Source organism: Mus caroli, chromosome 8 (assembly GCF_900094665.2).
Source record: "Mus caroli chromosome 8, CAROLI_EIJ_v1.1, whole genome shotgun sequence".
In the NCBI taxonomy this organism is placed as follows: domain Eukaryota; kingdom Metazoa; phylum Chordata; class Mammalia; order Rodentia; family Muridae; genus Mus; species Mus caroli.
The window spans coordinates 64,598,745-64,609,848 of NC_034577.1; the positions used below are offsets into that span (position 1 = coordinate 64,598,745).

The following is an 11,104-nucleotide window of genomic DNA, read 5'->3' on the forward strand; positions in this document are numbered from 1 at the left end:
CACACAAACACATCACTAGTAAGCCTCAACCCTTACATTCTTATTCATCCCCAAGATCTAAATAACTTTAAAAGTCCCACAGTCTTTACATATTCTTAAANTTTCAACCTCTTTAAAATATCCATCTCTTTTTTAAAATCCAAAGTCCTTTTACAATTAAGTCTCTTAACTGTGGGCTCCACTAAAATAGTTTCTTCCTTAAAGAGGGAACATATCAGGGCACAGTCACAATCAAAAGCAAAAATCGTTCTCCAACCATCCAATGTCTGGGATCCAACTCACAATCTTCTGGGCTCCTCCAAGAGCTTGGGTCACTTCTCCAGCCATGCCCTTTGTAGCACACGCGTCGTCCTCTAGGCTCCAGATGCCTGTACTCCACTGCTGCTGCTGCTCTTGGTGGTCATCTCATGGTACCGGCATCTCCAAAACACTGCATGACCCCTTCAGTCCTGGGCTGTCAATTGCAACTGAGGCTGACCTTCACCAATGGCCTTCCAACACCTCTTACAGTGCTCTGCATGACCCCTTCATGCCTTCAAAACCAGTACCACCTGGGTGACCCCCCCTTACACATTACCTAGTCCCGCTGCAGCAGGAGTACAACCTTGGCTATCTCTGGAACACAGCCTCTTTGTGCTTTCAGAAAACACTTCCCAGAAGATGTCACCTCAACGATGCTAGTCTCTTCTTAATCACTGCTAATTTCTTAGCTCCAGCTAACCAGCATCAATAGTCCCAGTAATGCAAAGTTTTTGCTTTAGTAGTTCTGGTATCTTGTTAAAAACAGCTGATTCTTCAGCTAACCAGAACTACAGAATCTTCACAATCAAAACAGCAATGGCCCTGAAAAGAGTCTTTAATTTTCCCTCTGAAATTTTAAAAGCCAGGCCTCCATTTTTCTGCACTGTTCTCAACATTATCTTCCAAGCTCCTACACAACATCTCAGAGCTCTTAACAGTGAGTGAATTGGTCTTCTGGCCCAAAGTTCCAAAGTCCTTCCACAGTCCTCCCCAAAATATGGTCAGGTTGTCACAGGAATACCCCACTATGCCGGTACCAATTTGTCTTGGTCAGGGTTTCTATTCCTGCACAAACATCATGACCAAGAAGCAAGTTGGAGAGGAAAGGTTTTATTCAGCTTACATTTCCACATTGCTGTTCATCACTGAAAGAAGTCAGGACTGGAACTCAAGCAGGTCAGGGAGCAAGAGCTGATGCAGAGGCCATGGAGGGATGTTCTTTACTGGCTTGCTTTTCCTGGCTTGCTCAGCCTGCTCTCTTATAGAACCCAAGACTAACAGCCCAGAAATGGTCCCACCCACAAGGGCCCTTTCCCCCTTGATCACTAATTGAGAAAATGCCTTACAGTTGGATCTCATGGAGGCATTTCCTCAACTGAAGCTCCTTTCTCTGTGATAACTCCAGCTGTGTCAAGTTGACACAAAACTAGCCAGTACACAGAACAAAACAGAATTCAAATTTGGACTAGAGAGATGGCTCCAAGGTTAAGAGCTCTCGTGGTCCTTACACAGGACCTAAGTTCAGTTCCTAGCACCCACATGGTGGGCCACAACCCTCTATAAGCACATGTATGATGCACATACACATACACAGGCAAAATACTCATCCATATAAAGTCGTCTTTTAAAAAATATTTTTTAATAAAAGAAAAGGTCTAGCCAGGTGATTAGTGGTGCACTCCTTTAATCTCAGCACTCAGAAGGCAGAGACAGATCTGGAACTCTGTGAGTTCTAGAATAGCCAGGGCTACATAGAGAAGAAACTGTCTCCAAAAAAAAAAAAAAAAATGGGGATTTGGGAGTGGGGCTGCTAGAGAGATGTGGCTGGGGAGATGGCTCAGCAGATAAGAGAGCTTATAGCTCTCAAAGAGGACCCAAATTTGATCCTCAGTACCAGCATCAGGATACCATTCTAAGATACCTGTTGCCCTGTTCTGGCTCCCCAGGCACTTGCACACATGTGGCAAACACACAGACACACACACACACACACACACACGACTTTAAAAAAAAATTCTTTTTTTTTAAAAGAATTCTTTGTTTGGAAAGATGGCACAGTGAGTAGAGCACTGTGATACAATCCTAGCAATCAGAATTTGATCCTCTGGAACCACATAAACATTAAGGGAGAAAACGAACTCCACAAAATTGTCCTCTGATCTTCACAGTTATGCCATCACTTGCAATTTTCTATCATCAGGCACATAAGCATGTACAAACATACACACACTTTTAAAAGAATCCTCCTTTCAAAGGCAAAGTGTCCTATTTGGGCTCAAGAGTTGCAGCCGAAAGGCCAGACTACACCTCTGACATCCACACACAACACACCATTCTGGCCTCCTTGGCGGCCACACATCCTCAAAGGCAGTGCACAAGTCTGCCTCCCACCCCAAGTACTATCAGCACTACAGAGAAATGGCTAGTCAACTACTCAGCCACCTCTCAGTTTTACCACAACTCATGAAGATGCAACTGCATGGGCTCCCAGACCTGAGACTGGAAGAAGCTTAGACAGCACAGGTTCACTTCATTCAGGAAATGAGCCCCACTTCATAAGACCCTACACTAGGGAATACTTATGCCCTGAGAATGAAAGGAGTGCAGACTTAGCAAGGCCACCAGAGAACACACTGCCTGCTTGCTGCTTAATGAACCTCAAACTCAGCTGCCCATTCTCACAACCAACTACAGAGCCAGGCTCAGGACAGCACACTCCCAGGAAATGAAAAGGAGCAGCCCCCAGAAGCAGCTTCAGAAGGAGTCTGTCATGAGAAGCAGAAAGCCTCCCAGCAAACTCAGGCTGGGGTCAGTTTGGGTTCAAGTACTTCTGAGGATTGCAGGAGTAGGATGCCCCTTCATCCAGCTCTGATCCTGGCACCTTGAGATGTCTGTTTGCCACAACCAGAAACATCATTAATCAAGGGATAATACATGCTCCACCATGCTCGACCAGTAACAGGGTCTCTATATAGCCTTGGCTTGGAACTCAAGCAATCCACCTGCTTCTGCCTCCTGAGTGCTGGGATAAAGGCTACTTACTACAAGCCTCTTTCAGATTTATGTCCAGGACAAAAGTCCCCTCCTCCAGACTAGTGTTGGGACAGTTCTCCAGGTCTCAAGAACAAACCCCCAGCTTTGAGGACCATCTAAAAACTCACCGAAGAAAAAGTCTACCTTCCTCAGGGAGACAAAACATCAAACAAAACCTGACTCCCAAGTTGGAACTGCCACTCTGCTCTTCTGAACTGTGGTCACAGCAGAGAACAACAGGGACATCACTGTACAGGACCCAGCAGTGCTAAAACATGTATCCTCTTTCTGACAGGATCACTGGCATTTTAAGTTAGTGTTAAAAGAGCTGTTACCTTTCAGCAGAAAGCAAAGCTGGAACACAAGACACAGGCAAAGTTCCACACCCATTGTCACAGAGACAGAGCCCCTGCAATGCTAACAGGTAACTCTCACCCAGTTCTGATCACATAGGACTAGCAGGCCAAGCCTTCCCTACTCAGGTAAGTGTGTATCAGCTCATGACACCCTTCCACAAGGCTCAAACCACTAGCGTTATGTCCTAGCCTAGCCACAGTAGACATCACTAGCATTATGCTGTCTGCATAAAGGGGACTGGCTTCATCCCACCTTCCTTTATGGGGCTACTGGGAAGAACAGAACACACTGTCAGGGTACCTCGAAAATTAATTAGGGTTGTACATCTCTCCTTAATAAATTAACCAGGGGTGTAGATAGCTGAAAAAGTTCACACAATCCACCCTGCATGAATTCCTGAAGCAAGTAAATAGAAGAACCCCTTTCAGAACAGTTCGTGTAGGCCACTGCAGCACTTCCAGATCTGAATCTGGGTCTGGAAGGTATGCTTCCAGGACGGGCCACCACTTCCTTTGCTGCAAGGAACTTGCAAGCCAGCAGAGGCAAGTGATTCCAAGTAGGAAATGATGGCCATGGTGCCTGCTTCTGGAAGAGTGAGAGGAAGACAGCAGCTCCTGAGATCTGCTCCAGAGTCCAGCAGTGGTTGAGTCCTCCTTCACCAAGCCTTCTTCCGTCCTCCCACTGCTTTGCCACCAGGGCTACAAAGCTGCCTTTGGCAAACTCCATCTTGGACCACCACTTCACTATTTAGCTTTTCATGAGACTGTACTGTCTTTCCACTTTTTTGAAAAATGAAATCTGTTAACCATAAGGTTACATTCACATTCCCCACAGACACATCTCAAGCCACCTGTGATTTTCTCAGTCACCAATGCTCCCATTAGGCCATTCCACAGCTGGCCTTCAGGACTGGAGCACAGGGCTTCTTGAGAAAATGGGGGCATGGAGGCAACTCCTGAATCACAGGCCCAAGAGTTGAGACAAAATGCAAAAAGGGAGGACTCTTCTCTAGGAAAGAGGGCAAGACATGGAACATGTATGAGAAGCTGATCTCTCAGGAAAACATGGTCCAGACTTTCTTCAAACAGCAAGGGCACCACAGGACTAAGAACTCTATCACTGGCTAAAGGGGAGCTCAGTATGATTTCTGTGCAAGTGTAAGTCATACCCTTCACCTTTATTCATACGACTACAAGCAGATGTACAGTATACTTCAGAGACTGTCAACACCCTAAGCAAACACACATTGAGGTGAGTGAAGCTTCCACAGTTCTGGAAGTCTGTTAGCTGCCTTTTGGAAGGGAGATGGGGACTTTCTGAAGTACAGGCCTGGCAGGTCAGTGCTTGCTGCTGCTGAGGCTAGAACAGGGATGGCTATCTTACTGAGACCTCCTTGTCAAGGAGCTGGTCAGTCAGAGGCTGTGGAGTTTAGGTCAGCTACCTGGCACTGATTTTTTTAAGCCAACAGCTAAATTTGTTAGCCATAATTGCACACTCATAAAGGTAAGCATTACATGACACCATTCTCTGTCACTTCTCTCTGAAGAGGGTTAATTTTAGTGTTCACTCTTCAACTCTGTCCTCGTTTTGTATTTTTTCCGTGGACATCCTAAATATGTGTCAATTAGCAAGTGGTGGAGCTTATAACTGGGCAGAGCAAAGCACAGATCCCTGCACAAACATACAGCTCTTACCTGGGCCCTGAGCAATCACAGAAACAGTGCAAATGTCCAGGGACCCTTCAATACCCCAGCAAGAAATGGAGGACAGTGCTCTAGGCTGATTCTACAAAGAGATTCTGCAAAGTCAGCCCCTGGCACATATACCTAGTTGTTTTTGTGGATGGTCACTGACAGTGCATTTAGGGAAACACTTCCCTCCTCACTCAGAGACAAGTTCTCAACTCCAGCCACCACAATAAGGTCTCCCTTTGAGATATACACTCCAAGCAACTTACCCACAGGCCAAAGAGCATAGTAATACTTAGGACCAAGGGAAAATTCAAGAAACCAATGTTTGGGGGCCAGGCATGGTGGCATAAACCTTTAATTCCAGCATTTGGGAGGTAGAAGCTACACTGGTTACATACATAGTGACTTCCAGTGACTGTCTCAGAAAAAAAAAAAAAAAAAAAAACAAACAAACTAAAATTTGGGCTGTCTACCTTTCTTCTTTTACCCACAAAGGGTCTTCTAGTCAGACCTTACCTAACACTTGGATCCCACCTGATCTATAGCATCATGATTTCCTGTCAAAGCACTTGCTGGTCCCAACACTCTCACATACAAGCAGTCAGGATTTCTGATAAGATCTCAAGCAAAGGAGTTACACAGGAGTTAAAATTTCCACTGTGGAAGAGATGAGCAGTGGTGGTGCAATCATTTAATCTGGAAGAAGAGGCAGGAGAATCTCTGAGGCCAACCTGGTCTAAAGAGCAAGTTCTAGGATAGTTAAAGCTACATAGAAGAGGAATCCTTCTTGAAAAACAACATCAAAAAATTATACTGTGTACACTATGGCTTCAGTTCCTATCACTTGTTTTTATCTTTTAATATCCTAATATATCAATCATGTGATTACAGTCAGTAATACCAATCACTGGCAAACAAAACAACAACAAAAAACCCAACAAAACCTTAAACCAAAAAAAAGAAAAAAATTAAAAAAGGCTTCCTAGAAGATTTTTATCTAGCCTGTCCCTATTCTACCTCGAGAAAATGTCTACAGTATTTACTAAATTACTATCAAGGTGATCTTAAAGACCAAGAAGAAAATAATTTTGGATCCGGCAAGCAGATCTCATAGAAACTAGAGCACCTCTATTTCTACCAAGACCAAACAAACAATGTGAATTATTCTGAACACACCACAATACAGTGTACATTGCTAAGAGTAACTGGTCAAGCATAGGCAAGGGAACTCAAAAGACTCAAACCTCAGTTACCTGTCCAAGCCCAAGATGATTTTTCTTCCATCCCGAGCATATTAAAAAGTGATCTCAAAGGCCACTTCCTGGTCTTCCAGCAAACACCTTATATCTGAATGGCTGTGCATCTTCCCATGGCCCTGCTCCTAACAGCAACAAGGATACCCGCCCCCTACACTGCCAACAAACCTTTGGGAAAAATACAAGAACAGGTGAAATTAGTCTATGCTCACACAGGAAGAAAAAGATGTCCCTCTGCTCACAGGACTCTTAGCAGAGGAAAGTGTGACACAAAGTAACCCCTTACAATTAAATCTTGACAGGCTAGGGCCCAAAGCACCTCAGGAGGGGCAAGAGAGATGGAAAGAGGACCGGAAGGTAGGGATAAGAGAACAATCAACTACGACGGGCAGTAACTCACTACCAAAATCCCAGGCTTTAGCTTCTGATCAGATGCGCAATGGAGCATTTAGGCCAAGAAAGGTGACAGGAAAGATCCCACTCTGCAGGGTCGTCTTTTCTTGAAAGACCCCAGGAAAGGTTTGTCCACTATCAGAAAAAAGAGGAGGCTCTCCAGGCATCACAGGTAGACAGACTGGGGGCAGAACGGGCCTAGGGTTCCCTCCTAACCAAGAAGGAGATTCAGCCAGGACACCGAAGGGGAGTAAAGGCCAAGACTCCGGAGACGCGGGCTACTCTAGTCATCACGGAGACACTAGTTGCTTTCCACCTTGCCCCCGGCAGGGAGACCTTCCCGGGGGTTCTCAGTTCCCAGGGTTGAGGTGAGGCAAGGAGGCACGGTGGGGACCACCACGGGCGGTCGGGCTGGGACAACCGAGAAGAACTAGCTCTGATCAAAGCTCCGAACGCTTCCTCAGTCCAGGCCGCGTGAAGCCTCGGCCTCAGGTACCCTCAGCTGCCGGGCAATCCGCCTTGCCTGCGGTCCCCGGACCCAGGAGAACGAGAGACCGAGATGGCAGTGGCTGTGTCGGGGAGATCACCGCCTGGAGAGAGCCCCTAGCCGGGGGCGCGTCGGAGGGGGAGGGTCTCGACACATGCGGCCTCGGTCCCCGATCGCGAGGCAGTCACTTACGTTGCTCTGGGAGTCGATGGCCTGTAGCAGCCGGTCCCTCATCTGCTGCGGAGACGCCGGAGCCGCTGTCATTGCCTGGGCGAAGCGGGGGGGAGCGGCCGGGCCGGCGGGCGGGCAGGCTGAGGAGGGGGAACGCGGGTCAGTCACTCGCCGGCCTCCGGGAACGGAGCCGCATGTTCCCCGCGGCGCCGGAGGAGGTCAAGGCGCTCGGGGAGATGGCGAGGACGGAGGGAAGCGGAGGGGACCGGAGCTCAGGCCCCGGACCACCGCCGCCACCGCCGAGCGAGGAGGAGGAGCCGACGGAGGAGCCTCCGCCACCACCGCCGCCGCCGCTTCGAGAACCAAACTCCAGTGAGCTGCCCCCCGCGCTGAGCACTCTGGGTAACCCGCGCCGCCGCACGCAGCGTCGGCGCCACGCTGAGGAGGTTGGGAGATGGGGCGGGTGGAGACGCCGGGTTTGGGAGGGGCCGGCTCGTGAGCCCCTCCTATTGATTTTGCGCACGCGCGCGCAGGCGCAATTAGCAGGTCCTGCCGCCTGGTTCCGAGGTCCGACACAGAGGGCCGTTGGGAGGCAGTTGGGCGTGGTAACGGACGCTAGCTGAAGGCCACGCCCACTCGGGGCTGGAGGGCTGGGCTTCCTAACGGAAGCGCACCCTTCAAGTCCTGGAACACGGACTCTACCTTCTGGCTGCTTCGGGGTTGCGGAATGGAAAGACCCTCCCACGGATGAGGGCCTCCTGCGTTTAGAAACCTGAGGATTGGAGCGGCCATAGGTACTCTGAGGAAGGCAGCGGTTCCCTACGTTGAGACTCGTGCCGCGAGGAGCTCGGAGGAGCTCCGCACAGCCGCCGCCGCTGCAGAGGCCCCAGGCGCCGGTCTGCAGGGCAGTGCGTGTCCCCATGTGACCCGCATGCTGCGGGGACCTAAGGACACGTCTGGGAGCTGCCACCTCTGCAGAGGACGCGAGTCTGCAAGGCCTGCGCGACGCTGACACCTCGGGTCTGCATCCGTGCGGGGCTGGAACTCAAGAGGAAGCACCGCTTTTGTCGCCTTCCTAGAGGCGGGGGGGGGGGGATGGGGTGGGAGGGCTGGAGGTGGCCAGCCTGTGTCTGCACAGCAGGATGCGGAACCGTCGCCCAGCATCTTCCCCTCGGCGTTCCGAGGGGACGGAGCGACCCCGGCTTTGCATCTCAGGTGCTGGAAAACAGGAACGCCTCGCGGAGGAGGAAGGGAAGCACCAAGGTCACCGGGAGTTTTAGGTCAAACCAAGAAACGAAGGAAGTCAAGTATAAAGGCTGCGGTCCTCTGTCCTTCAGTGACCCCTACAGATGGACAGATGGAGGGTGGGCGCCGAGTTTAACGCACTATACGAAAGTGGCCTCGGGAGAAATAACTTCGTTTAGTGTTGTAACCTTAAAAATCCAGACATGAAACGGAAGGGAAACAGGTAATGAAAACCACATGTATTTCTGAGAGCTGCTCAACACCTGTTAATTTTAAATTTGTCATACTTCTGGGGGGGTACTGGGGGAGGTGGGGAACCAGGCTTTTAATTCCAACGCTTGGGAAGCAGGAGGGTCTCTGGAGTTCCATGCCAGCTTGGTCTGCCACAGTGAGTTCCAGATTAGCAAGGACTATGTAAGTAAGACCCTGCCCTTCTCTCCCACCCACCCAGAAAATAAGTTTATCATGGCTGGTTTCTTGATTCTGCACATGGCAGAAGGCTTTGCATTACACCTGTAGAATGAACACGAACAAATACTTCTCAAATACACTCTCTCCCTGGCACGTGTTTGGAGCTCAGGTTCCAAGTTGGAAAGCAGCCCATTTTGAAGATACACTTAATCTCACCAGATAAGCAAAATAAACAAGGTCCTCCATCAACATTGGCTCTTAGTTTGGTGGTTTTTGGCAGAGTTTATGAAGTCTGAGCTGGTCTCAAACATTCCTGCCAGTGTCTCCCTAGTGCAGGATTACATTTATGCCAATCTACTGTCTTTTATTATTATCTAATAGTTGATTTTTATTTTTTATTTTTCTCCCCTTATACAGGCTCTCACTACGAAGCCCTGGCTGGCCTGGATCTCACTATGCAATTCTGGCTAGATTGAAACTCACTGTGGAGACCAGGCTAGCCTCAAACTCGCAGAGATCTGCCTGAGTCTGCTGCCCAAGAGCTGGAATTAAGTGCATCATCCTGTCCTGCAGACCTGTTATCTTGTTTATTCAGTGGTATAGTATGCTTTTTTTTTTTTTCAAAACAAGTATAGATTAAGCAGGCAATTAGTGTTGCTTGGATCAAGTCATGAAAACATCTTGGACAGCATTCAATGTACCTGCTGACCTTGCTATTTTAGGTTCCTCCCCAGGTTTTGAGACCACATGTAGCCTAGGCTGGCCTTGAACCTTTTTCTTTTCTTTATTTTTTATTTTATTTGCCTGGCATGGTGGTACTCAAGGGGAGACAGGAGGATCTCTGTGAATCCAGTCTAGTTTACATAGTGAGTTCCAGGATAGACAGCGTCATGTAGAGACCCTGTCTGTAAACTTGATATTACTGTTTGCCTGTAGTATATATGCACCTGTGTGTGCCTGGTGTCTACAGAGGTAGTGGTCAGATCCCCAGAACTAGAATTACATGGAGCTGTGAGCGCACACTGCGAACTGAATCCTGGTCCTTCTGTGAGAACAGTGCTCTTAACTGCTGCATCGTCTCTTCATGCTGCCTCCACCTCCTCAAGCACTAGAATTATAGGGCATGCACCACCCACCACCATACCTGGTGCTTCTGATTGCATTTTCTATGCCTAGCCTTTAATCTCAGCACTCAAGAGGTAGAAACAGGAGGATCTCTTGAGTTCAAGGCCATCATGTAGGTATGGGGAATTGAACTCTGGACGAGCAGCAAGCATTCATAATGGCTGAGCCATCTCTCCGACCCATTTTCTTGTTTTATTTGTTTTTTTCAAGAAAGGGTTTCTTGGGCTGGTGAGATTGCTCAGTGTGTAAGAGCACCCGACTGCTCTTCCAAAGGTCTGGAGTTCAAATCCCAGCAACCACACGGTGGTTCACAACCATCCATAACGAGATCTGACTCCCTCTTCTGGAGTGTCTGAAGACAGCTACAGTGTACTTACATATAATAAATTAATTAATTAAAAAAAAGAAAGAAAGAAAGGAAGAAAAGAAAGGGTTTCTTTGTGTAATTCTGGCTGGCTGACCTAAAACTCATTTTATAGACCAGGCTGCCATCAAACTCATAGAGATCCACCTTCCTCTGCCTTCAGAGTGCATGACTACAGTATTGTGGAGTCCTATGCACACAACTTTATTCTACTTGTTCATTTCCCTAAGTTTGATTGTTTGTGTATATCTATAACTGTGTTTGTGTGTTACACATGTACAGAGGACCACTGCCAAGAGTTAGTTCTCTTCTTCTATGGATCATCTTAGGCTTGGCTGGATTAGTGGCTGTACCTACTAAGTAATCTGGCCACTCTGGTTTTTCCTTTTTTGAGACAGGGTCTCCCTCTGTATTCCAGGCTAGGCTTGAACTTCTAATCTTCCTGCATGAGACCCAAGTGTAGTCCTATTTAAAAGTGACACCAGGGGCTGGAAAGATGTCTCAGTAGTTAAGAGCACTGACTGCTCTTCCATAGCTCCTGAGTTCAATT

General features: G+C 48.2%; 1 protein-coding gene across 1 annotated transcript in view; it reads right to left on the reverse strand.

Annotated features, from left to right (window-relative positions):
- The window catches only part of Med26 (mediator complex subunit 26), a 54,840-nt gene extending 46,991 nt beyond the window's left edge, over positions 1-7,849 (reverse strand). The window contains exon 1 of the mRNA XM_021169506.1: positions 7,431-7,849. Coding sequence (XP_021025165.1) covers positions 7,431-7,502 — 72 coding nt within the window. The 5' untranslated portion in view covers positions 7,503-7,849. The remainder of the gene's footprint in view (positions 1-7,430) is intronic.
- Between the last annotated feature and the right edge of the window lie 3,255 nt (positions 7,850-11,104).